Source organism: Oryctolagus cuniculus, chromosome 17, assembly GCF_051225735.1.
Source record: "Oryctolagus cuniculus isolate XC-2025 breed Fujian yellow rabbit chromosome 17, ASM5122573v1, whole genome shotgun sequence".
Lineage (NCBI taxonomy): Eukaryota > Metazoa > Chordata > Mammalia > Lagomorpha > Leporidae > Oryctolagus > Oryctolagus cuniculus.
Window position 1 is genome coordinate 63,045,868 of NC_142883.1, and position 26,130 is coordinate 63,071,997.

At 64.1% G+C, this 26,130-nt stretch overlaps 1 protein-coding gene across 1 annotated transcript; it reads right to left on the reverse strand.

Annotated features, from left to right (window-relative positions):
* Nucleotides 1-1,702: 1,702 nt before the first annotated feature.
* On the reverse strand, nucleotides 1,703-24,882 carry DRG2 (developmentally regulated GTP binding protein 2). Its single transcript, XM_070060057.2, has 13 exons — nucleotides 24,616-24,882; nucleotides 21,487-21,647; nucleotides 10,360-10,449; nucleotides 10,009-10,069; nucleotides 9,581-9,671; nucleotides 9,126-9,198; nucleotides 8,769-8,859; nucleotides 6,846-6,943; nucleotides 6,678-6,754; nucleotides 5,788-5,876; nucleotides 5,452-5,510; nucleotides 2,637-2,690; nucleotides 1,703-2,425 (listed from the first exon to the last, which is right to left on the reverse strand). The coding sequence occupies exons 1-13, from the start codon at nucleotides 24,677-24,679 to the stop codon at nucleotides 2,339-2,341; spliced, it is 1,095 nt and encodes a 364-aa protein (XP_069916158.1). The 5' UTR covers nucleotides 24,680-24,882; the 3' UTR covers nucleotides 1,703-2,338.
* Nucleotides 24,883-26,130: the final 1,248 nt, after the last annotated feature.

The window sequence follows — 26,130 nt, forward strand, 5'->3', positions numbered from 1 at the left end:
GAGGGGGAGAGGGGGAGGGGCAGTCACCAGGGAGCGAGAAGGGGTCCCTGGGGGGAGAGTTTTCCAGCTGGGACCCCACGGCAGGAAGTAAAGGAGCAGTGGGGAGTGAGCAGGCTTGGCAGAGCTGCGAGGGGAGCCGGAGGCGAGGCCCGGCCCTTGGGAACAGGTGAGTGCGGGGTTTCTGGGGGAGCTGTGGAATCTAAGCCGGAGAGGAAGGGATGTGGAGTGGACAGATGGACAGGCGCTGGACAGAACAACGGGCCCTCTATCCCATGGCTCCTCCGCGCCTCAGCCTTCTGGGGTGCCGGGCTGCCTGGGGACGACTGGCCCCTGGGGCCACCCAGGGTCAGGGGAGCGATGGGGCTCCAGGGGCTGGCAGGGTGGTGTGGGGGCAGGGACTTTGGGCCCTTGGGGTCTCCTTGGCCCCAAGGGCACCGTGATCTGGCCCTCCACACAACCTGGGTGCGCACAGCCGCGACCCCCCTATCGCACTCACAGGCATGCAGACCACAGACCCGCAAAGCCCCGGTGCAGGTCAGGAAACAATGCCACCCCCGAGCCCAGGGAGGAAGCCGTGGGCCCGGGGGCCTCAGGCCTGGGTCTGCGCTGCCCGAGGGCTCCAGATCCCACACAGAGCCTGGACTCAGCCTGAAGCCCTGGGAGCGCAGGGGCTGCCCAGCCCCTCCCCGGCATGGGAACCACAAGCCCCAGGCAGGCACGGCTGGGCCCAGCAATGGGCGAAAGGGCTGTGGCAGGCTCCTTTATCCAGCCTGGCATCCACCCCACCCAGCCCACCGTGGCCAAGACGGGGACTGCATGGCACACACACACACACACACCCCATTTTACAGGGGAGGAAGGCGAGTGTGCCTGGGGGAGGCCCCAGCACTGCCGCTGCCCCGTCCCGTCTCACCTGCAACCTCGGGGGTAGAGGGACAGACCCCAAGGTACCCAGGAGGCCAGGCTGCCCTTACCTGGGCCCCTCGGCCTGCTCCCCGGCTGCATGCCGCCCACTGGGTGCTGGGGCCGCTGGCCCTCGGAGCGGCTTGCTGTTGCAGGGAGGGGAGGCCCAGCCCACCACGCCGGCCGCCTGGGGCCCCATGCATATTTAATGATGTCTATTATTCCCATTTTGTCTCTGGAAAGGAGTGAGCAGCTGACAGCTGAGCCGGGAACAGCTAGAGAGCCGGGCAGGGGGCTGCTCCACACTCCAGCCTGGCCCCGGGGAGCTCCCTGTCCCTCCTGGCAACCTCGCAACTCCCAAAGCACACCTCCTCCAGGAAGCCCTCCCTGCCACTCAGGCCTCAATCTGGGCTCTGTACTCACCACCTGTGCAGCTTCCACGGCGAGATGGGGCCCTGGCATGCAGGGGTGCTTGGCTAGCACCCGGAAGTCCCTCACTCGCTGCTTCCAGGGCACCAGGAACGTGGCTTTCCCAGGGGAGCCTCCCGCCACCCCAACAGGGCCATGAGGGCCACCTTTGACATCTGGCACTGCAGACACTGGCCAGCCCTCTTGGGCAGAGAGCCATCCGGTGCCAGGCTGGCTAAGTCCCCACATTCCCTTTCCCTGAAGGTTGGGCCTGCCCACGGACGGCCCAGGCTGAACCCCTCCCCAAACGCCAGGCTCACTGGCGCCCCCACCCTGCGCCCACCCCACCAGCTGGGGCCGGCTGACAAAATTTCCTCAGTCTGAACGGGAATCTTTTTCGATCTTTTATTTCAGAAAGGAGAGCTGAGAGGTCGGGGCGCCTAGAGAAAATATGAGACCCAAACTCAGAAGTGATCCCCCCTGGTTGGGCCGGGCCAGGATCCTGGGGGTGTGGGCTGGGCAGGGCCACCCTGCGAGGGGCAGGGGGAGGCACTTGAGGACCCCACTTGGGCGGTACACGGACAGGCCGGGCGGGGGGCGGGCTCTTCCCAAGGGCCAGGGAAGCTGGCGGAAGCTGCGGGAACAAGGCGCCCTAACAGTACCCACCACCTCCAGCGACCCAGATGGGCCCAACTCCCCACCCTGCACTGAGCCTGCCGTCGGCTCTGGCCCTGGCTGGGAGGTAGGCTGGCAACTCACTCCTTGGCAGCCTGAAGACGCAGCCCAGGGCTCCAAACTCAGGACACCCCCAAGGCCCAGTCCCATGGGAAACGCCGCCAGGGAGCCCAGGCCCCCCAGCCTCGCCCCTCTGCCCTAACACTTTCACCATCTGCCTACTGAAGAAGCTTCTGGAAACAGCAAAGACCCAAGGGGCCCCCTCCCGGGTGTGGCTGTCCGGGCTTTTGTGCGTCCAGCGGGCCTGACTCCCCAGGGAGACGGGGCCGGGGAGGGGGCCCAGCAGGCGTGGCTACTTCTTCACGATCTGGATGACGTCCTCGTGCTCCACGGTGTGGGAGAGGCCCACGCGCTGCGGGCTGTACTTGGTGCTCGTGCCCTGGCAGGGGCGGGCAGAGAGGCCGCGTCAGCCAAGGCTGCAGGAGCCACGGCGGGGGTGGGGGTGGGTCTGCAAGCCGGGGGGACGTGGGGGCCCTGGCACAGCAAACCCCACAGGCCTAGGCAGCAGGACGTGCCTGCTGCTCGGGACAGGCAGACCGCAGAGGAGGTGCGCGCCCGCCTCCCGCCCCCCGCCCCCCGCCCACACTCACCCACACGAGGGCGTACTTGAACTGGCTGGCGAGCGATCGGTGGATGCGGTGGCACTGGGGGAGTCACACAGGGAGATGAGGCTCCACCCCCTCGCCCAAGCTCAGCTGCAAACCCCAGGCCTGAGCAGGGGCTGAGCAGCAGGAAGCCCAGAGCAGGTGCTCGGACAGCCCGACCGTGGACCAGGACCACCCACCACACGCTGGGGCTGCAGGCCGCCTCCCAGTCACGGCTGCGAGTGGCGCTGATGCCCGCCTGGTCAGGAACGCACCCGGCGAGCAGCCTCTGCCCGCCAGGCCTGAACTCACCCAGACACGCGCCTTCCAAATGTGCCAGCGTGGAGCCACGCGGGCTCTGTCACTGTCCCAGCTGTGGCCGCAGCCCCCGCGTTATCATCCACCATCCCCCTCCCCGCCCCCCGCGGCCCACAGCCTTCCACACTGCAGCAGGGGCAGGTGGTGAAGGCCCTGACAACAGGGGCCCCTGGCTGCCATGGTGACAGGAGAAGGGTGGGAGGGGACCACCGGTGGCTCCTTCTCCCTCTCCGTGTCCACGGCTCCGATGGCCCGGCTGCCCTGGCTTTTACTTTCTGTCTGGCTTGCTGTCACTTACACCAAAGGACACCCCCCCCCCCACAGCAGTTTAACAAGCAGGGCCGGGCCGGGGTCACTCAAGTTCTCGGGGGCACTGAGGCAGTTGGGGCAGGGGCTCTGCTGCGTGCCGCAGGCCCCACTGTGCCCTAGTGCCCTGCCTCAGGAGGCTCCACAGGCCGCGGAGCTTGCTCTAGGGCTCCCCCGCGGGAGAGAGGAATCCCTGCGCTCACATCTCTAGCAAAGAGGGGGTTGGGTGGGGACAGAAGTCATCTGAGGACGTGCCTTTCAGAAAAAGCGGAAGTGGCTTTGGGGCTGGATGGGGAGAGTACTCCCCTGGAGCCCCAAGCCCACCTCTGCAGACCCTCACACACGCTCCTGTCTGGGGCCTACTGCCTGGAGCCTCTCCCAGGCCGGGCGCTCACCACTGACAGCCCTGGGCTAAGTTACCCCAGAAGAGGAGACCCAGGCCTGGGACTGGCTGGTCCATCTGCTTCGGGTCTGTTGTCAGCACCCAGGCTGTAAGGGAGCCTGTGGGCAGGGCAGGCCCCTCTGGGACAAAGCCCAGGTCTCCTGGGCAAGGCCCCGAAGCCCCTCCTCACCGTGCGGTCCAGCACCTGTTGCCTGTGCCCCTGTGTTCCGCCCCCCGGCCCCCAGCCTTTGCACCTGCTATTCCACTGCCTGGGGCACCCTGCTCCTCCCAGTGTTGCCCCCTCTTCTTCCCACGGCATGGCCGAGACCCCCACCCTCCTGGACAAGCAGCTGAGAGCCTGAAAGGGCGGGTGAGGACTGCTCTGGCAGCCACAGGCCGGCCCAGGGAGGCCAGCACGAAGCCTCTGACCTGGAGCTCCCTGTGAGGGACCCCGGGGACTTGGGAGGGTCATCTGGGGTCCCCTTGCCTGCTGCCTGGCCTGCGAACTCTGAACCTCGTTTTTCTCAGAGCCAGGCACCCAGAGGCCTCGAGGCGGGCTTTGCTGATGCACAAATGCACGAGTGCAGACTGCAGGCCCGGCCGCCAGTGCCCTCCTGAGCAACCGCTGGGTCGCACAGCAGCCCTGCCTCCCAAGACAGAGCCCGGGAAACGCAGGGAAGGCGGAAAACAGAAACCCCGGATCCCAGGACAGCTGTGGGGCCTGGACTGAGCATGGCAACACTCACTGCTCCTGCGCGCTCCTGTGCAGGTGGCAGGGGCTGGGCGGCCTCTGTCCATCCTGACCCCGTGTGGACCCCCCGTCCATCCTGACCCCGTGTGGACCCCCCGTCCATCCTGACCCCCGTGTGGACCCCCCGTCCCTCCTGACCCCGTGTGGACCCCCCGTCCATCCTGACCCCCGTGTGGACCCCCCGTCCCTCCTGACCCCGTGTGGACCCCCCGTCCCTCCTGACCCCGTGTGGACCCCCCGTCCATCCTGACCCCCGTGTGGACCCCCCGTCCATCCTGACCCCCGTGTGGACCTCCCGTCCCTCCTGACCCCGTGTGGACCCCCCGTCCATCCTGACCCCCGTGTGGACCCCCCGTCCATCCTGACCCCCGTGTGGACCCCCCGTCCATCCTGACCCCCGTGTGGACCCCCCGTCCATCCTGACCCCGTGTGGACCCCCCGTCCATCCTGACCCCCCGTCCATCCTGACCCCCCCGTCCATCCTGACCCCCGTGTGGACCCCCCGTCCATCCTGACCCCCGTGTGGACCTGGCACCTGCTGTCCCCAGTCGACACCGTTCTGCTGGGAACCACAGCCCGCTGCTCAGTGCTTGTGCTAACTGCTTGTGCTGAGTGTGGGAGGCAGTCACAGCCATCCCTGGTGGGGACAGGCCAGGCCGGGGCCTGAGTGGGGGCCATGGGAGATGGCAACCCGAGCCCCAGCCAGCGGTGCCACCAGGGATTTGGGAGGGAGGGGCCTCTGCCACCCTCACAGACCCGTCCCTTGGAGAAACCTGGAGGACAACAGCTGGCTCAGCACCTGCGGCCCTCGGAGCAGACACACCGACGGCTGCCCGCTGTCATCTAATGCCAGGCAAAGCCCTTGTTCAGTGCCACCCTCCCGGCGGCCGGGGCAGGGGGCGTTGCCAGCCCATCTTACAGGAGACGGATGGAGGCTCCACAGGCAACCCGCAGAGGTGGTGTGCGTGCAGCCCCGGCCCTGGGCCAGGCTGGGCCCAACGCCCGCCCGAGAAGCCTGCGGCACTCCGACTCCAACCCTGGTCCACCAGGTCTTGCCGACTCACCACGTGCTCCACGGAGGCCCCCTTCCGGAGGATGATGGCGTCCGTGAAGTCTGGCCTCTCTGCGGGGAGACGGAGGGCCGCGTCAACCGCATGGGCTGCAGCCGCCCTTCTCACCCCCAGCCGGTCTTCCAAGCTGCGTCCAAACCCTGCCCCCTGCTGGTGAGCACGACCTGGGGCTAGACCCCTTGGATGATGGCCTCAACAGGGAAAAGCAAAGGGAACCAAAGCCCAGGCTTCCACAGGCCACGGTCTGGGTGAGGAGCAGAGGCCGGCTCTGGGACAGGCCGGGCCGGGACTGGTGCGGGGTCTCGTGGCCGGGCGCCCCTCCCCACTCACGGCCTCTCTTCTTGGTGTAGATGCAGGTCAGGGCCAGGTACTCCCAGAGCATCTCCAGCAGGTAGTCCAGGTTCAGCTTCATGCCGCAGCTGTGGGGAAGGGGCGGCGTCAGGCACAGGCCCCACGGGGCTCAGAGGCTGCGGCCTCTGCCTCCCCCAACCTCCATCGGCTGGGCACGGCGGCGGGGCCTGCGGCGGAGGAGCCTGCTACTCTGCCGGCTGCACGGTGCCTCCCATCACCAATCGTGGTCTCGGTCGGCAGAGCTCTGAGTCGCTCCCGGGGGCCCGTGGGAGACTGGGGCCTCTGTGGGGCCCAGTGGGGATTTCAGCAGAGAGGGGAGAACCCTACAGCTCTGGAGGCAGTCAGACCCAGGGCGGCCCCACGCTCAGCTGTCTATGGGAAAGACACCTGAGTGGCATCCTGACCTCTGCCTGGACTCAGTGGTCATGGGCAGGCACGCAGGCGGCATGTGGGGTGCACACGCTCACCCCTGAGGATGGACGTGGCCCCACACAGTCTCCCGATGGCCTGTGACTCTGTAAGGGAGGTGCTGAGGCCGCCCTGTGTCATGCACCCCCCACCTGGCCTCCCTGTGAGGCAGGCCTCGCGGTCTGAGCCAGGGATCTGCCATCCAGAGCCCCAGGAGGGAGACTCGCACCCGGGGCTTCCTGGGATGGGCCATTCACTACCACGCTAAGAAGTCCCAAGTGCCAGCAAGGATTCCCCTGATGGCTAGGCAGAGCCCGGCAGCGGTGGCCACCCTGCCCACGCCGAGTCAGGGTCGGGGCAGACCGGCGTCACTAGCAGCCGTGGAAGGGGCCGCCTCCTCCAGCCCAGCTGGAGCCCAGGGAAGGCGCTCTGTCCTGGGGACGCGGCGCCAGCGGCCTCACCTGATGACCACACTGTTAGGTTTTCGGGCCAGGCGGTCCACTTCTTCCATGGAGATCTGGTCGATCTTGTTATAAACCTGCGATTGGAAAGGCGGAGGTGGGAGCTGGGGAAAGCAGGCGGCCAGGAGGTCGGGGAGAGGCCCCGACGGCCCCACGCCTGCCACTTACATACAAGCAGGGCATGTACACCCGGTTGCCCACGATCACGTCGATGAACTCGTCTGGGGAGCAGTCTTCGCGGAAGAGCACTTCTGCATTGAAGATCTCTGAGGGGCTCGGGTTAAGGGAACCCGTGTGCCAGCAGCCCCCGTGCCCCCGCAGTGGAGGCCCCCAAAAAGCCACGCACGACACGCGGGCTGCAAGGGGCCCTGGTGGGTATCTGCCTGAGATTTTACACAATTTTGAAGTTCGCAGCAGGCGGCGGGAGGGTTGGCACGGCAGCCAAAAACACCCCTTCTAAGCACCCCTTATCAGAGGGCCTGTGTTCCAGTCCTGGCTCGACAGCCGATTCCAGCTTCCTGCTAAGGCACACTCGGGGAGACAGCAGGTGATGGCTCAAGTACTAGGGTCCCTGCCAGCCACACGGGAGACCTACAATAAGCTCCCGGCTCCTGGTTTTGGCCTGGCCCAACCCTGGCTGTCACAGGCATTTGCAGACTGAACCAGTGGTGGATGGGAGACCTGTCTTGTCTCTTGCCTCTGCTTTCTTTTCTTTTTCTTTTTTTTTTTTTAAGATTTCTTTTATTTATCTGAAAGACAGAGTTACAGAGAGAGGTAGAGCCAGAGAGAGATTTTTTTTTAAAGATTTATTTTTATTTTAAAGTAGAGTTACACACACACACACACAAACACACAGAGAGAGAAGGAGAGGTAGACAGAGAGAGAGGTCTTCCATCTGCTGGTTCACTCCCCAGCTGGCCGCAACAGCTGGAGCTGGGCCGATCAGAAGCCAGGAGCCAAGAGCTACTTCCTGGTCTCCCCCATGGGTACAGGGGCCCAAGGACTTGGGCCATCTTCTACTGCTTTCCCAGGCCATAGCAGAGAGCTGGATGGGAAGTGGAGCAGCCGGGACTAGAACCGATGCCCACGTGGGATGCCGGCACTGCAGGTAGTGGCTTTACCTGCTACGCCACAGCACCGGCCCCTATCTCTCTGCTTTCAAAAAAAAAAAAAGTGTGGGGCCCTCTGTCGCTCCCCCTCTTCGTGGAGGAACGACACAGGACCCTGCGCTGTTCTTTGTCTGCTCGGCCCTCCCCGGGTTTGCTGCTGGTTCTTCCCGGGTTGGCTACTATCCCTTCCACCTCCGTGGAAGGGCGGTTCCCCCTGGCCGCTTTCCCCACTTCCGCAGGGGAGCGGCACACCGCCGGCCGGCTTTCTCGGGGGCTGCACAGGTGTTCCTTCAGCTAGATGTTCCCCTTAGATGTTCCTGGTGCATGCCGTCTCTCTCCTCCTTTATAGTCCTCCTCCGCCAATCCTAACTCGGCTGCCCACACGCCGAATACGCTGCTCTCCTCCAATCAGGAGCAAGTCCTACAGTTTATTAGCTGAACTGGAGGCAGCTGTGCGGAAGCTGTTTACTTCTCTCCCAGCGCCATATTGTGGGAGAGCAGATGCATAGAATAAGTCTTAATTCCAGTAACTCAGTCTAGTCCGGTTTGCTCCCCACAGCCCTCTCCTTTCTTTTCCCCACAGACGCTACGAGACATACAACTGTCCCTCAGCAAACAATGAGCACGTCCTCGCCGTTAGGTAGGGGAAGTGTGCCATTTCCCCTGGCTACTCTGGGCGTCATCTGAGGGCCGGTCCAGGGCAACTTCTCCCACACAGGACCTCCTTGGGGGCCACACACCTCAGCCTGCAGCTCCAGGTGTCAGGGGCTCCCACGCTGTCAGACAGCCTGCCTTGTGGAGCCCCAGAGCCCACCGAGCCCCCCATCCTCCTATTACCTGAGGCTTCTGCAGGCCAGGGGGCCTCAGCACCGCCTCATCTTTCTCCGCGGTGGGCCGCTTTCTTGTACGGGGGGAGCTGCTGGGGGAGACCCAGTGCTGGGTGGACGCGGCCCCGCCCTGCCCACCCCACGGGGGAGGATACTGTACTCGTGTAGGATGAGCTGCACCAGCTTTTCCGAGCACTGGGTCAGCGTGACCGTGGAATTAAAGGAGATGCCGCCTCCTTTCTTGGGCTGGAGGAAGAGAGGGTGGGGCGGGGCAGCTGCTGAAAGAGGCGGGGCAGCCGCCGCCAGGCCCTCCCCCCGCCCCCCGCCCCCCCCAGCCAGGCCCCCGAGCCAGGCCCCGCCCCCCCAGGCCCCCCGCCCCCCCGCCCCTGCACCCCCAGGCCCCCCAGCCAGGCCCCGCCCCCGCCCCCACCAGGCCCCCCAGCCAGGCCCCGCCTCCGCCCCCGCGCCTCCCCAGCCCGCCCCCCCCCCGCCCCCGCACGCATCGGCCTCACCTTGAAGTAGATGTTGGGCTTGTGCTTGTTGAGGCGGATGCCCACCGACTCCAGCTCCTTCTCCAGCAGGCTCCTAGGCAGAGCCCGCGAGCCCTCAGCTGCCGTCCAGGGGCTGCCGCGCACAGCTTGCCCCTCCACGGACCCCTAGGAGGGGCTGGGTGACGGTGCCTCCTGGCCCCTGAAGGCAGAGCCCGAGGGCCCGCCGTGTCCCTCGGCCCCCAGCACGCGGCTGCCATTCGGGGCGGGGCTCCCGGCCAGCTCTGGGCAGGGGCTGGGCGCCGGGGCCTAGAGCCAGGCCACACTTCTTAGCCCCCTGCCCCGGCCCAAGCTGCCCCAGGCGAGGAAAGGACGCGGGGGACCGGGCCAAGCTCCCCCCAGGCGGCCCGGCGCGAGCCCGAGGACACCGGGGCGTCCCCCAGACCGGCGAGTCTGCCCCCCAGCCCCACCCCGCGGACCTCTGCACCTCTCCTTTGGTGGCGTCCAGCATCATGATGACGACGTCAGCCGTGCGCGCCACCGCGATCACCTGCCGGCCGCGGCCTTTCCCTGCGCAGGTGGGAGGGGCATAGGCAGGACCCGCGCGAGCTCCCCCACCCCAGCCCAGGGTGCTGGGACACCGCCCTCCATGCAGCCACCACCCACCACGCTCTCTGCCGCAGGCACCCCCAGGCTGTGACTTCCCTGGTGCCTCTGGCATCACCATTGTCAGCCGAGCCCTCACTCAGCCCTCCAGACGGTCAACACCAGCGCGCCCATTTTACAGACAGAAACACCCGATCACTTGCCCACGACCACAAAGCCAGCATGGTGCCGGCACCTGAGCCTGAGCCTGCCCTTTCCGATCTCTCCAAGCCACACCCGCTCCAACAGTCCCAACACCCACCTTGCGCTGCGCCTTCAATGATTCCAGGCAGGTCCAGGAGCTGGATGTTGGCGCCTTTGTACTGCGAGGCAGGGGAGGGGTGGGGAGAGGTGGTCGCAGCTGGGAAGAGCTGCCTGGAGCCTGGACACGGACGCCCCATGGCTCAGGGTCCCGTGTGGCCCAGGGAAGGCCCCAGCCCAGGTGCTGGAGAGCTGCCAGTCCCCAGAGCTGCACGGGCAGGCCTGACCCGGAATCAGTCAGGAGTCCAGGCAGGGCCATGAGCCTCTGGGGCCCTCAGGGCCACACAGCCGCAGCCTCACCCACCCAGCACACGCCCCTCCCCCCCGCCCCGGGCCCGGCGCACCCGCTTACTTCGATGACCCCGGGGATACAGGTCAGGGTGGTGAACTCGTAGGAGGCGGCCTCGCTGGCTGTGGAGGTCATCAGACTCAGGAAGGTGGACTGGGGGGAGAGAGGAGACACTGCCTGAGTCCTCCCGGGCCCCGGGGCCGCCCAGGTCGGGCTGTGAGAACAGGGCCTCAGGCCTGCCTGTCCCGGGCGGATCGCGGCCTGGTTTCTAGGGGCTTCCCCACACGAGCGGGGGTCCTGCAGCCCCTGCTGGCCCCACTGTACCTGTGGAATCCACACGCAGAGCGAGCTGCTCCTTGGAGAGGGCGAGGGGACAGCTGAGGAGGTGCCACCCTCTCACTGGGAGACAGACGGCTATGGGAGGGAGGTGGGGTGGGGGTGGGGCGCTGAGGGCCACTGTGCTCTGGGAGTGGGGGAGACCTGGCTTCGGATGTCACCGCTGCTTGGGGACCGGGGCAAGAAAGGTCCCTGTGTGCGCTGCACAGTGGTCACGTGCACAGCGGGCCTCGACTCATTCCCTCCAGCGCAGGACCACACCAGGGAGAGAGCCTGGGACACCCCGCGTGGAAGGCTACCTGTCACTGATGGTTACGTCAGCAGAGGGCAGAGCCAGGAAGGGACAGGCCCACCCTGTGAGCCCTGCCCCTCTAACCAGCAGGGCACTGGGGCTCTGGGCTACTGCGGTCCGCCCCTGCCCACTCATGGCCACACCCACACAAGGCGTGGGAAGGAAATAGCCTCCAAGCCAGAAACTCAGCCATGGGGACCACCGGGAAACAGAAACCCGGCAAGCAGAAAGGCATGGACAGACAAGGGCGCCAGCTGCGAGAAAGAGTGGGGTCTCGGCCGGCGCTGCGGCTCACTAGGCTAATCCTCCGCCTTGCAGCGCCGGCACACCGGGTTCTAGTCCCGGTCGGGGCGCCGGATTCTGTCCCGGTTGCCCCTCTCCCAGGCCAGCTCTCTGCTGTAGCCAGGGAGTGCAGTGGAGGACGGCCCAAGTGCTTGGGCCCTGCACCCCATGGGAGACCAGGATAAGTACCTGGCTCCTGCCATCGGATCAGTGTGGTGCGCCGGCCGCAGCGCGCTGGCCACGGCGGCCATTAGAGGGTGAACCAATGGCAAAAGGAAGACCTTTTTCTTTGTCTCTCTCTCTCACTGTCCACTCTGCCTGTCAAAAAAATGAAAAAAATAAAATAAAATAAAAAAGAGTGGGGTCTCCAAGGACACCCAGGGACACCCTAGATCTCAGCCACAGTGCCGAAACCCAGGGGCACGGCGCTGGGTAGCTCCAGTAGCTAGTTAAAATCCCCCACCCCGCCTCTCCCTCTGCACACCCCCACCCCATCTCTCTCTCTGATACACACCCTCACCCTGCCTCTCTCTGATACATACCTCCACCCTGCCTCTCTCTGATACATACCTCCACCCTGCCTCTCTGATACACACCCCACCCCACCCCTCCCCTCTGATACACACCCCCATCCCGCCTCTCTCTGATACACACCCCCACCCTGCCTCTCTCTCTGCACACCCCCACCCTGCCTCTCTCTGCATACGCAGACCCTGCCTCTGATACACACCCCCACCCTGCCTCTCTCTGCATACCTCCACGCTGCCTCTCTCTCTCTCTGATACACACCCCCACCCCACCTCTCTCTCTGATATACACCCCCATCCTGCCTCTCTCTCTGATACACACCCCCACCCCGCCTCTCTCGCTGATACACACCCCCACCCCGCCTCTCTCTCTGATACACACCCCCACCCTGCCTCTCTCTGATACACACCCCCACCCCGCCTCTCTCTCTGATACACACCCCCACCCTACCTCTCTCTGCATACCTCCACGCTGCCTCTCTCTCTCTCTGATACACACCCCCACCCCACCTCTCTCTCTCTGATACACACCCCCACCCTGCCTCTCTCTGCATACCTCCACGCTGCCTCTCTCTCTCTCTGATACACACCCCCACCCCGCCTCTCTCTCTCTGATACACACCCCCACCCCGCCTCTCTCTGATACACACCCCCACCCCACCTCTCTCTGATACACACCCCCACCCCGCCTCTCTCTCTCTGATACACACCCCCACCTGCCTCTCTCTGATACACACCCCCATCCTGCCTCTCTCTCTGATACACACCCCCACCCCGCCTCTCTCTGATACACACCCCCACCCCGCCTCTCTCTGATACACACCCCCACCCCGCCTCTCTCTCTCTGATACACACCCCCACCCCACCTCTCTCTCTGATACACACCCCCACCTGCCTCTCTCTGATACACACCCCCACCCCGCCTCTCGCTGATACACACCCCCACCCCGCCTCTCTCTCTGATACACACCCCCACCCCACCTCTCTCTCTGATACACACCCCCACCCCGCCTCTCTCTGATACACACCCCCACCCCGCCTCTCTCTCTGATACACACCCCCATCCTGCCTCTCTCTCTGATACACACCCCCACCCCGCCTCTCTCTGATACACACCCACACCCCACCTCTCTCTCTGATACACACCCCACCCCACCTCTCTCTCTGATACACACCCCCACCTGCCTCTCTCTGATACACACCCCCACCCCGCCTCTCTCTGATACACACCCCCACCCCGCCTCTCTCTCTGATACACACCCCCACCCCGCCTCTCTCTGATACACACCCCCACCCTGCCTCTCTCTGATACACACCCCCACCCCGCCTCTCTCTGATACACACCCCCACCCTGCCTCTCTCTCTGATACACACCCCCACCCCGCCTCTCTCTGATACACACCCCCACCCCGCCTCTCTCTCTGATACACACCCCCACCCCGCCTCTCTCTGATACACACCCCCACCCCACCTCTCTCTCTGATACACACCCCCACCCTGCCTCTCTCTGATACACACCCCCACCCTGCCTCTCTCTGATACACACCCCCACCCCACCTCTCTCTCTGATACACACCCCCACCTGCCTCTCTCTGATACACACCCCCACCCTGCCTCTCTCTGATACACACCCCCACCTGCCTCTCTCTCTGATACACACCCCCACCCCGCCTCTCTCTGATACACACCCCCACCCCGCCTCTCTCTGATACACACCCCCACCCCGCCTCTCTCTCTCTGATACACACCCCCACCCCGCCTCTCTCTGATACACACCCCCACCCCGCCTCTCTCTGATACACACCCCCATCCTGCCTCTCTCTCTGATACACACCCCCACCCCGCCTCTCTCTGATACACACCCCCACCCCGCCTCTCTCTGATACACACCCCCACCCCACCTCTCTCTGATACACACCCCGACCCTGCCTCTCTCTCTGATACACACCCCCATCCTGCCTCTCTCTCTCTGATACACACCCCCATCCTGCCTCTCTCTCTGCACACCCCCACCCTGCCTCTTTCTCTGCATACCTCCACCCTGCCTCTCTCTCTCTCTCTGATACATACCCTCACCCCACCTCTCTCTCTGATACACACCCCTACCTGCCTCTCTGATACACACTCCTACCCTGCCTCTCTCTGATACACACCCCCACCCCGCCTCTCTCTCTGATACACACCCCCACCCCGCCTCTCGCTGATACACACCCCCACCCCACCTCTCTCTCTGATACACACCCCCACCCCGCCTCTCTCTGATACACACCCCCACCCCGCCTCTCTCTGATACACACCCCCACCTGCCTCTCTCTGATACACACCCCCATCCTGCCTCTCTCTCTGATACACACCCCCACCCCGCCTCTCTCTCTGATACACACCCCCACCCTGCCTCTCTCTCTGATACACACCCCCACCCCACCTCTCTCTCTCTGATACACACCCCCACCCCGCCCCTCTCTCTGATACACACCCCCACCCCACCTCTCTCTCTGATACACACCCCCACCCCGCCTCTCTCTGATACACACCCCCACCCTGCCTCTCTCTCTGATACACACCCCCACCCCGCCTCTCTCTGATACACACCCCCACCCCGCCTCTCTCTCTGATACACACCCCCACCCCACCTCTCTCTCTGATACACACCCCCACCCCGCCTCTCTCTGATACACACCCCCACCCCACCTCTCTCTCTGATACACACCCCCACCTGCCTCTCTCTGATACACACCCCCACCCCGCCTCTCTCTCTGATACACACCCCCACCCCGCCTCTCTCTCTGATACACACCCCCACCCTGCCTCTCTCTCTGATACACACCCCCACCCCACCTCTCTCTCTGATACACACCCCCACCCCGCCTCTCTCTGATACACACCCCCACCCTGCCTCTCTCTGATACACACCCCCACCCTGCCTCTCTCTGATACACACCCCCATCCTGCCTCTCTCTCTGATACACACCCCCACCCCGCCTCTCTCTCTGATACACACCCCCACCCCGCCTCTCTCTCTGATACACACCCCCACCCCGCCCCTCTCTCTGATACACACCCCCACCCCACCTCTCTCTCTGATACACACCCCCACCCTGCCTCTCTCTGATACACACCCCCACCCTGCCTCTCTGATACACACCCCCATCCTGCCTCTCTCTGATACACACCCCCACCCCGCCTCTCTCTCTCTGATACACACCCCCACCCCGCCCCTCTCTCTGATACACACCCCCACCCCACCTCTCTCTCTGATACACACCCCCACCCTGCCTCTCTCTGATACACACCCCCACCCTGCCTCTCTCTGATACACACCCCCATCCTGCCTCTCTCTGATACACACCCCCACCCCGCCTCTCTCTCTGATACACACCCCCACCCCGCCTCTCTCTGATACACACCCCCACCCCACCTCTCTCTCTGATACACACCCCCACCCCACCTCTCTCTCTGATACACACCCCCACCCCACCTCTCTCTGATACACACCCCCACCCCACCTCTCTCTGATACACACCCCCACCTGCCTCTCTCTCTGATACACACCCCCACCCCACCTCTCTCTCTGATACACACCCCCACCTGCCTCTCTCTCTGATACACACCCCCATCCTGCCTCTCTCTCTGCACACCCCCACCCTGCCTCTTTCTCTGCATACCTCCACCCTGCCTCTCTCTCTCTCTCTGATACATACCCTCACCCCACCTCTCTCTCTGATACACACCCCTACCTGCCTCTCTGATACACACTCCTACCCTGCCTCTCTCTGATACACACCCCCACCCCGCCTCTCTCTCTGATACACACCCCCACCCCGCCTCTCGCTGATACACACCCCCACCCCGCCTCTCTCTCTGATACACACCCCCACCCCGCCTCTCTCTGATACACACCCCCATCCTGCCTCTCTCTCTGATACACACCCCCATCCTGCCTCTCTCTCTGATACACACCCCCACCCCGCCTCTCTCTCTGATACACACCCCCACCCCGCCTCTCTCTGATACACACCCCCACCCCGCCTCTCTCTGATACACACCCCCACCTGCCTCTCTCTGATACACACCCCCATCCTGCCTCTCTCTCTGATACACACCCCCACCCCGCCTCTCTCTCTGATACACACCCCCACCCTGCCTCTCTCTCTGATACACACCCCCACCCCACCTCTCTCTGATACACACCCCCACCCCACCTCTCTCTCTGATACACACCCCCACCCCGCCTCTCTCTGATACACACCCCCACCCCGCCTCTCTCTGATACACACCCCCACCCCGCCTCTCTCTCTGATACACACCCCCACCCCGCCTCTCTCTGATACACACCCCCACCCCGCCTCTCTCTGATACACACCCCCACCTGCCTCTCTCTGATACACACCCCCACCCCGCCTCTCTCTCTGATACACACCCCCACCCTGCCTCTCTCTCTGATACACACCCCCACCCCGCCTCTCTCTCTGATACACACCCCCACCCCGCCTCTCTCTGATACACACCCCCACCCCGCCTCTCTCTCTGATACACACCCCCACCCCGCCTCTCTCTGATACACACCCCCACCCCGCCTCTCTCTCTGATACACACCCCCACCCCACCCCTCTCTCTGATACACACCCCCACCCCACCTCTCTCTCTGATACACACCCCCACCCTGCCTCTCTCTGATACACACCCCCACCCTGCCTCTCTCTGATACACACCCCCATCCTGCCTCTCTCTGATACACACCCCCACCCCGCCTCTCTCTCTGATACACACCCCCATCCTGCCTCTCTCTCTCTGATACACACCCCCACCCTGCCTCTCTCTCTGATACACACCCCCACCCCGCCTCTCTCTGATACACACCCCCACCCCGCCTCTCTCTGATACACACCCCCACCCCACCTCTCTCTCTGATACACACCCCCACCTGCCTCTCTCTCTGATACACACCCCCACCCCGCCTCTCTCTGATACACACCCCCACCCCGCCTCTCTCTGATACACACCCCCACCCCACCTCTCTCTCTGATACACACCCCCACCCCGCCTCTCTCTCTGATACACACCCCCACCCCGCCTCTCTCTGATACACACCCCCACCCCGCCTCTCTCTGATACACACCCCCACCCCGCCTCTCTCTCTCTGATACACACCCCCACCCCGCCTCTCTCTGATACACACCCCCACCCTGCCTCTCTCTGATACACACCCCCACCTGCCTCTCTCTCTGATACACACTCCCACCCCGCCTCTCTCTGATACACACCCCCACCCCGCCTCTCTCTGATACACACCCCCACCCCGCCTCTCTCTGATACACACCCCCACCTGCCTCTCTCTCTGATACACACCCCCACCCCGCCTCTCTCTGATACACACCCCCACCCCGCCTCTCTCTCTCTGATACACACCCCCACCCCGCCTCTCTCTGATACACACCCCCACCCCGCCTCTCTCTGATACACACCCCCATCCTGCCTCTCTCTCTGATACACACCCCCACCCCGCCTCTCTCTGATACACACCCCCACCCCACCTCTCTCTGATACACACCCCCACCCCGCCTCTCTCTGATACACACCCCCACCCCGCCTCTCTCTGATACACACCCCCACCCCACCTCTCTCTCTGATACACACCCCCACCCCGCCTCTCTCTGATACACACCCCCACCCCGCCTCTCTCTGATACACACCCCCACCCCACCTCTCTCTCTGATACACACCCCCACCCCGCCTCTCTCTGATACACACCCCCACCCCGCCTCTCTCTGATACACACCCCCACCCCGCCTCTCTCTCTCTGATACACACCCCCATCCTGCCTCTCTCTCTGATACACACCCCCACCCCGCCTCTCTCTGATACACACCCCCATCCTGCCTCTCTCTCTGATACACACCCCCACCCCGCCTCTCTCTGATACACACCCCCACCCCACTTCTCTCTGATACACACCCCCACCCCGCCTCTCTCTGATACACACCCCCACCCCGCCTCTCTCTGATACACACCCCCACCCCACCTCTCTCTCTGATACACACCCCCACCCCGCCTCTCTCTCTGATACACACCCCCACCCCGCCTCTCTCTCTGATACACACCCCCACCCCGCCTCTCTCTGATACACACCCCCACCCCGCCTCTCTCTCTGATACACACCCCCACCCCGCCTCTCTCTGATACACACCCCCACCCCGCCTCTCTCTCTGATACACACCCCCACCCCACCCCTCTCTCTGATACACACCCCCACCCCACCTCTCTCTCTGATACACACCCCCACCCTGCCTCTCTCTGATACACACCCCCACCCTGCCTCTCTCTGATACACACCCCCATCCTGCCTCTCTCTGATACACACCCCCACCCCGCCTCTCTCTCTGATACACACCCCCATCCTGCCTCTCTCTCTCTGATACACACCCCCACCCTGCCTCTCTCTCTGATACACACCCCCACCCCGCCTCTCTCTGATACACACCCCCACCCCGCCTCTCTCTGATACACACCCCCACCCCACCTCTCTCTCTGATACACACCCCCACCTGCCTCTCTCTCTGATACACACCCCCACCCCGCCTCTCTCTGATACACACCCCCACCCCGCCTCTCTCTGATACACACCCCCACCCCACCTCTCTCTCTGATACACACCCCCACCCCGCCTCTCTCTCTGATACACACCCCCACCCCGCCTCTCTCTGATACACACCCCCACCCCGCCTCTCTCTGATACACACCCCCACCCCGCCTCTCTCTCTCTGATACACACCCCCACCCCGCCTCTCTCTGATACACACCCCCACCCTGCCTCTCTCTGATACACACCCCCACCTGCCTCTCTCTCTGATACACACTCCCACCCCGCCTCTCTCTGATACACACCCCCACCCCGCCTCTCTCTGATACACACCCCCACCCCGCCTCTCTCTGATACACACCCCCACCTGCCTCTCTCTCTGATACACACCCCCACCCCGCCTCTCTCTGATACACACCCCCACCCCGCCTCTCTCTCTCTGATACACACCCCCACCCCGCCTCTCTCTGATACACACCCCCACCCCGCCTCTCTCTGATACACACCCCCATCCTGCCTCTCTCTCTGATACACACCCCCACCCCGCCTCTCTCTGATACACACCCCCACCCCACCTCTCTCTGATACACACCCCCACCCCGCCTCTCTCTGATACACACCCCCACCCCGCCTCTCTCTGATACACACCCCCACCCCACCTCTCTCTCTGATACACACCCCCACCCCGCCTCTCTCTGATACACACCCCCACCCCGCCTCTCTCTGATACACACCCCCACCCCACCTCTCTCTCTGATACACACCCCCACCCCGCCTCTCTCTGATACACACCCCCACCCCGCCTCTCTCTGATACACACCCCCACCCCGCCTCTCTCTCTCTGATACACACCCCCATCCTGCCTCTCTCTCTGATACACACCCCCACCCCGCCTCTCTCTGATACACACCCCCATCCTGCCTCTCTCTCTGATACACACCCCCACCCCGCCTCTCTCTGATACACACCCCCACCCCACTTCTCTCTGATACACACCCCCACCCCGCCTCTCTCTGATACACACCCCCACCCCGCCTCTCTCTGATACACACCCCCACCCCACCTCTCTCTCTGATACACACCCCCACCCCGCCTCTCTCTCTGATACACACCCCCACCCCGCCTCTCTCTGATACACACCCCCACCCCGCCTCTCTCTCTCTGATACACACCCCCACCCCGCCTCTCTCTGATACACACCCCCACCCCACCTCTCTCTCTGATACACACCCCCACCCCGCCTCTCTCTGATACACACCCCCACCCCACCTCTCTCTCTGATACACACCCCCACCCCACCTCTCTCTGATACACACCCCCACCCCGCCTCTCTCTGATACACACCCCCACCCCGCCTCTCTCTGATACACACCCCCACCCCACCTCTCTCTCTGATACACACCCCCACCCCGCCTCTCTCTCTGATACACACCCCCACCCCGCCTCTCTCTGATACACACCCCCACCCCACCTCTCTCTGATACACACCCCCACCCCGCCTCTCTCTCTCTGATACACACCCCCACCTGCCTCTCTCTGATACACACCCCCATCCTGCCTCTCTCTCTGATACACACCCCCACCCCGCCTCTCTCTCTGATACACACCCCCACCCCGCCTCTCTCTGATACACACCCCCACCCCGCCTCTCTCTGATACACACCCCGACCCTGCCTCTCTCTCTGATACACACCCCCATCCTGCCTCTCTCTCTCTGATACACACCCCCATCCTGCCTCTCTCTCTGCACACCCCCACCCTGCCTCTTTCTCTGCATACCTCCACCCTGCCTCTCTCTCTCTCTCTGATACATACCCTCACCCCACCTCTCTCTCTGATACACACCCCTACCTGCCTCTCTGATACACACTCCTACCCTGCCTCTCTCTCTCTGATACATACCCCCACCCTGCCTCTCTCTCTCTGATACACACCCCCATCCTACCTCTCTCTCTCTCTTACACACCCTCACCCTACCTTTCTCTCTGACATACCCCTACCCTGCCCTGACCTCTCCCTCTGACACACACATCCCGCCCTGCCCCCTCTCTGACACAATCCAACCCGCCCCCTCTCTGATACACCCCCCCCACCCCCTCTCTGACACATATCCTAGCCTCACGGACTGAGGAAAGAGCACAGTGCTGCGCAGCCCGCAGCAGGTGACAGGAGACGGCAGCCCCTGCCCACCCGCCCTCTGCCCAGCCCAGGAGCATGGGCTCAGAAGCTGCCCCGCTGGCTCCTGCTGCAGCCCCAGCCCTGCCTGCCTGGCCTGGAACAGATCAGTGCCTCTGTCCGCCCTCCGCCAGCCCTGCCCAGCACCCATCTGCCCATCCGCTGCACGGCGGCCGGGGCGATCCATTCAGAGGCCTGTCAGCCGTGTCTAATAGTGATGAGCGTCTCCAGGGACGGAACCAGGGCCTCTGGGAAGCGATAGACAGGATGAGCCCCAAGTGTCTCCCAGTGCCAGGAACTGGACCAGCATCAGGGAGGCTGATCCAGTTTCCTGCTAATGTTCGGGAAAGGCATTGAGCAATGGCCCCTGCCACCCATATGGAAGGCCAGAAGAGGCTCCTGGCTCAGCCCCGGCCACTGTGGCCATCTGGGGAGGGAATCCAAGGATGGCACATCCTCTCTCTCTCTCTCTGACTTTTGAATATATAAAGAAGTCATTAAAAATATTTTTTAAAAAATGGAAGAAATGAACACGGCTATGTGTACGATGCTGCCGCTGATTAAAAATAAATAAACAAACCCCCATGGCTGTGGCACTGAGAAAGCTTTCAAAGAAAACCAAAACGGGAGCGCTCCTGCTTCCCGCTCACCCCCCGCCAGGGCCGCCACCGTTCCCGCTGCCCACAGTGTCCTTGGCCACAGCTCCACAAGCCCAGACAGCCCCTCGTCAGCACTGCCCGCCCAGGACCTGCCCTCAGCCAGCTCTGTTCACTGTCCTTGCTCCCCAGAGCGGGGGGGGGGGGGGGGGGGTCTGCGCAGCCGGGACCGGAACCCAGCCTCCTCTCCGCCATCAGGACCTGCGCAGTCCACGGGGAAAGGAAGATGCTGGGGGCAGGGCCTCCGGAGCGCAGCAGACCGGCAGTGGCGGGGGCGGAGACGCCGTGTGTTTGGAAGCGCCCGCCCGCCCCCTCCCCCAGGCCGCAGTGCCCATCACTGACCTTACCCACAGAGGGGAATCCAATGAGGGCCACCCGGGCGTCACCCGACTTCATGACGTCGAAGCCCTCTCCTTTGGACGAGGCCGACTTGGAAGGCTCCAGGAGCTGGGCCCGGTACTTGGCGAGCTTCGCCTTCAGCAGGCCCAGGTGGTACTCGGTGGCTAGAGGAGGTGCGGCAGACAGGCAGTGGGTGGCCAGCGGCCCCAAGCCTGGGCGCCAGCTCTGCCCGCGCCGAGCAGACCCGGAGAGGAGCAGCTGGCCGGCGTTCCCACCACCCCTGCAGACCCCAGTGCCAGCCACGGTTCTCAGCGGGGCAGTGCTGCTCCCTGGGGGCCCTCTGGGACTCGCAGGACTGTCCTCTGCCCCTCCGAGGCTCAAGTCCTCCCTGGCGCCTGTCCTAGGAGGCATGAGTTCAGTCCTGTGCAGTCAGTACCACGGGCTGTGTCACGGTCCCAAAGACATGCCCCGGGGTGGGAACCCTGGGGGAGGGAACCAGGGCCTGGATCCCCGCTCTGTCCACCCCCACAGGGCCTTTCTCAGGGCGTTCCTGTGCCCTGAACTTCCCAGCCATGCACCTGCTGAGTTCCTGGAGTGGGGAACGTCTGAAACTCCGCCACGCCGGGAGGCCGGCACCGCACACCTGACAAAGCCCCACCCCCCCCACTCCACCGGGAGCAGGAGGACTGCTGCTTCCCTGTAACGCCGGCACAGAGGGACTTCAGCGAGCGCCTCTGGTCCCCAACTCCTCCCTTTCCCCTCCTGTGTGGTGTCCCTGAGGGCGTTACGTTGCGGCTTTTCACGTTCCACCCCACGTAAGCTGTAGTGCGCATGGTGTCCAAGGGAATTCCAGATCTCAGCTGCAGCAGGGGACTGGGGTTGAGGCTGAGGAGCAAGGACCCACGGGACAGGGCCGCTGGCTGTCTCAACGCCACCGGTCACTCCCCCACCTGTCACCCCCTCCCCGCCTGTCACCCCCACCTGTCACCCTCCCACCTGTCACTCCCCAGTCATCCCCCATCTGTCACTCCCTAGTGACACCCCACCTGTCATCCCCCACCTCACTCCCTAGTGACACCCTGACTGCCACCCTCTGCCTGTCACCCCCCAGTCACCCCCGCCTGTCACCCCCACCTGTCACCCCCTGCCTGTCACCCCCCCGCCTGTCACTCCCCCACCTGCCACTCCCCCGCCTGCCTGTCACCCCTCCACCTGTCCCCCCCACCTGTCACTCTCCCACCTACCATCCCCTGCCTGTCACCACCCACCTGTCACCCCCGCCTGTCACTCCCCCTCGGCCGCTGTGTTCCGGACAGTGCTTTCTTTGCTTTGCAGAACCTACTGACTGCATGACTGCCTCAGGACCTTGAACTTGGGGCTCTGGGCATTTCAAGCGAGCGTATCTCCGCAGAGCCGGCCCCTTCTCACCGTGTGAGGCACAGCTCAGACACTGCCTCCCAGAAGAAGCCTCTGGAGCCCTCCCTGGGGGCGCACTGGGCGGTGCCCCGCAGAGGCTGCGAGCCCCCGCCTCACTGCTGGCTGCCTATGGAAAACTCACTCCTGTGCCTCAGTCCTTCAGCTGCAAGCCGGGGATGTTAAAGAGCGAACTCCAGGGGGCGGCGCTGTGGCATAGCAGGTAAAGCCGTCCCCTGCAGTGCCGGCATCCCATATGGCACAGGTTCTAGTCCCAGCTGCTCCTCTTCTGATCCAGCTCTCTGCTATGGCCTGGGAGAGCAGCAGAAGATGGCCCAGGTGCTTGGTTCCCTGCACCTGCGTGGGAGGCCTGGAGGAAGCTCCTGGTGCAGCTCCGGCCATTGCAGCCGTTTGGGGAGTGAACCAGCGGATGGAAGACCTCTCTCTCCCTCTCTGTCTCTCTCTCTCTCTCTAACTCTGCCTTTCAAGTAAATATTTAAATATATATATCACTCATATATATATGAGTGACCTGCGGCCTCAGGTTTCTGTAGTGTGAAAGCAGCATAGAACACACAGCCAGCACACCGTAAGTGCCCACGAACAGGGCCTGCGAGGGTCTGCAGGAGCCCCGCCCTCCTCCCCGCGTGCACTGGGCTCTCGGCTCCTATCCCGCCGTGGACCGGCCTGCCCCCTCTTCCCTGCCTCTGCCGGCGCAGGGGGCGGGGCTGCCAGCTGCATCCCCACCCGATGGCCATGAGAAGCGGTCCCATCCTGGCCCAGAACACGCCGGGCAGCGCTGCAGGGGCCTCGGTGAGACCCTCTCAGCTGCTACTGCCAAAGCAGCGGGCTGACTGCCCCCTCCCCACCCCGGGGCTCCCCGCTGATCCTCCACGTTGCCACCCAGTCCACCGGCTCCTCCTACCCTTAGGGCAGGAGCCGCAGCCCGGAGGCCTGTCCGTGACCTGTACGGCTCTGTGCTGCCCGCACCTCCTCTCCCACCACTGCCCCAAAGCCCCAGACTTTGGATCCTTGATAGGTGCACCTGCTGCCCGAGGTCTTGCCCCAGCTCTCTGCCTGGCTGGGTCCTCCTGCTCATTCGGGTCTCATCCCAAATACCCCCTTCCCCGAGGTGGTCCCCTCGGCCCCGCCCCCGCCACGGCTCTGTCCTCACCCATTGCTGTCCCGCATGATGGTGTTTATTGGGCTTACTAGATCAGCTCCCGCAGGGCAGGGTGCACCTGCTGTGACCTCAAGTACCAGGCCCAGCTCCCCAGCCGCCAGACCTCAATGGGGCCGAGCGGGGAGAGGCCCCCGAGCCCGGCCCCCGAGGGCTCCCTGCCTCCCGCGAGCCCACAGCACCGCCCGGGGAGTCAGCCGGGCCAGTCCTCCCCTCTGATCCACACTGGTCTCCTCGCCGTCCCAGGAACACGCCAGGCCCCTCCGCCCTCCTCCTGGCGCCACCATCTTTCTCTCTTCTCGGAGCCCCTCCAGCCCTGACAAGCCGAAGCCCAGACTCGGGCACCTGGTCCAGCACGGGTCATTTTCCTTTGGGAACCTTTGCTGACAGAGCGGGGCGTGGGGCCTTGGCCCTGCCTCCAGCCTTGGCACGCCCCTGGCGCTTCGCCCTGGTCTACCGCTGGAGCTGCTACCCCATTTTGCAGACAGGAAAACTGAGGCGGGTACAGCACGCAAGGTTCCGCCGCGTCGGGCCCTCACCCTTGTTCTTCTGCGTCCGAGCGATCTCCTTCTCGATCTCCGAGATCTTCTCCAGGATCCCCATGGCTGCGGCAGAGATGGACGGACCGGCAGCGACGGAGGTGGCACGGGCGAGTTCCGGTCGCACGGCGGCGGCGGAGCGGCGCGCGACCGGAAGTCCGCGGAGAACTGCGTCCTCGTGGGCGCCCAGTGCGCCACTATTCAGCGTCCGGGCGGGCGACGTCGAGGGGAAATGCCCGGACACTATCGGTTCCGCCCGCTGCGCCGGCCCCGAGGCGGAGCTCCAGGGGCGGGGCGGGGCCGAGCCAGACGGAGAGGGGCGGGGCCAGACGGAGCGAGGCGAGGCCAGGTGGGCGGGGCCAGATAGAACAGGGCGGGGCCAGCCGGAGAGGGCGGGTGCTGGATGGAGCGGGCGGGGCCAGACTGAGCGGGGAGTGGCCGGCCGGAGAGGGAGGGGCCGGATGGAGCGGGGCGGGGCCAGACGGAGCGGGGCGGGGCCAGACGGAGCGGGGCGGAGCCAGGCCGCCCGCCGGCCCGGGCCCGGACTGGAAGAGAGAGAGGGAAACCTTGAGTGTTAAAGCCGACCTTGACAGTGAAGGCAGAGGTGGAAGGCTGGTGCCTGTCATTTTGTGGGTCCCCCTGGATCACCTTGGCAGCTTGGCACTGCCCGCCGTCAGATACCCCCTTGAGGTCGCGCGGTGTGGACAGCGTCTCCTATGTGACATTCTTGACAGGAACAAACTAACTGTGCCTGGGTTTAAACACGACACCAGACACGGAGAGTGGGACGTCCTACAGGCCAGTGGCCGGTCAAAGGCTAGGGCTGGGGGGTGGGCTGGGGTAGATCCAACGATATGAAATTCACGGTGTGGAAATTTGTTTCTCACAACCTGGACACTGGACGTCTCAGAGCCCAGGACCAGTGTGGCCGGGGGCCGGGGAGGGCTCAGACGACACAGCCTCGCACAGCCCGTCCTGGGGGGCGTGCTCTCTGAGACAGCGAGCCTGCTGATCTCTTCTGAGAAAGGTACCAATCCCCCCCCCTTTTTTTTAGACAGAGAGAAAGTGGGAAGAGACAGACACAGAGAGATCTTCCATCTGTTGGCTCCCTCCGCAGATGGCATCAACAGTCAACAGCTGAGCCAAGCCAAAGCCAGGAGTCTGGACTGCATCTGGGTCTCCTACAGAGGTGGCAGGAGCCTGACACTGGGGCCATCCGCTGCTGCTGTCCCCCGGGGAGCAGAGACTGGATTCCAGCCAGTCTCCGTGAGATGCCTGTGTTGCAGGCAACAGCCTAACCTGCTGGGCCACCACGCCTGCCTCACTAATCCCTCCTCCTCTATTTATTTATTTGAAAGGCAGAATTACAGAGAGAGGAGAGGCAGAGAAAGGTCTTCCATCTGATGGTTAACTCCCCAGTTGGCCGCAACCCCTAGAGCTGGACCAATCAGGAGCCAGGAGCTTCTTCCAGGTCTCCCACAGGGGTGCAGGGACCCAAGCACCTGGGCCATCTTC

What these genes read in the sequence shown, in the direction of transcription:
- DRG2 (XM_070060057.2), bottom strand. Translation starts at nt 24,679, where the DNA reads ATGGGGATCCTGGAGAAGATCTCGGAGATCGAGAAGGAGATCGCTCGG. An exon ending in CCTAACAGTGTGGTCATCAG is followed by an intron (nt 5,877 to 6,677) that starts GTGAGGCCGCTG and finishes CCTTCCCCACAG; the next exon opens with CTGCGGCATGAAGCTGAACC. An exon ending in TCAAGTACGCCCTCGTGTGG is followed by an intron (nt 2,426 to 2,636) that starts GTGAGTGTGGGC and finishes CGCCCCTGCCAG; the next exon opens with GGCACGAGCACCAAGTACAG.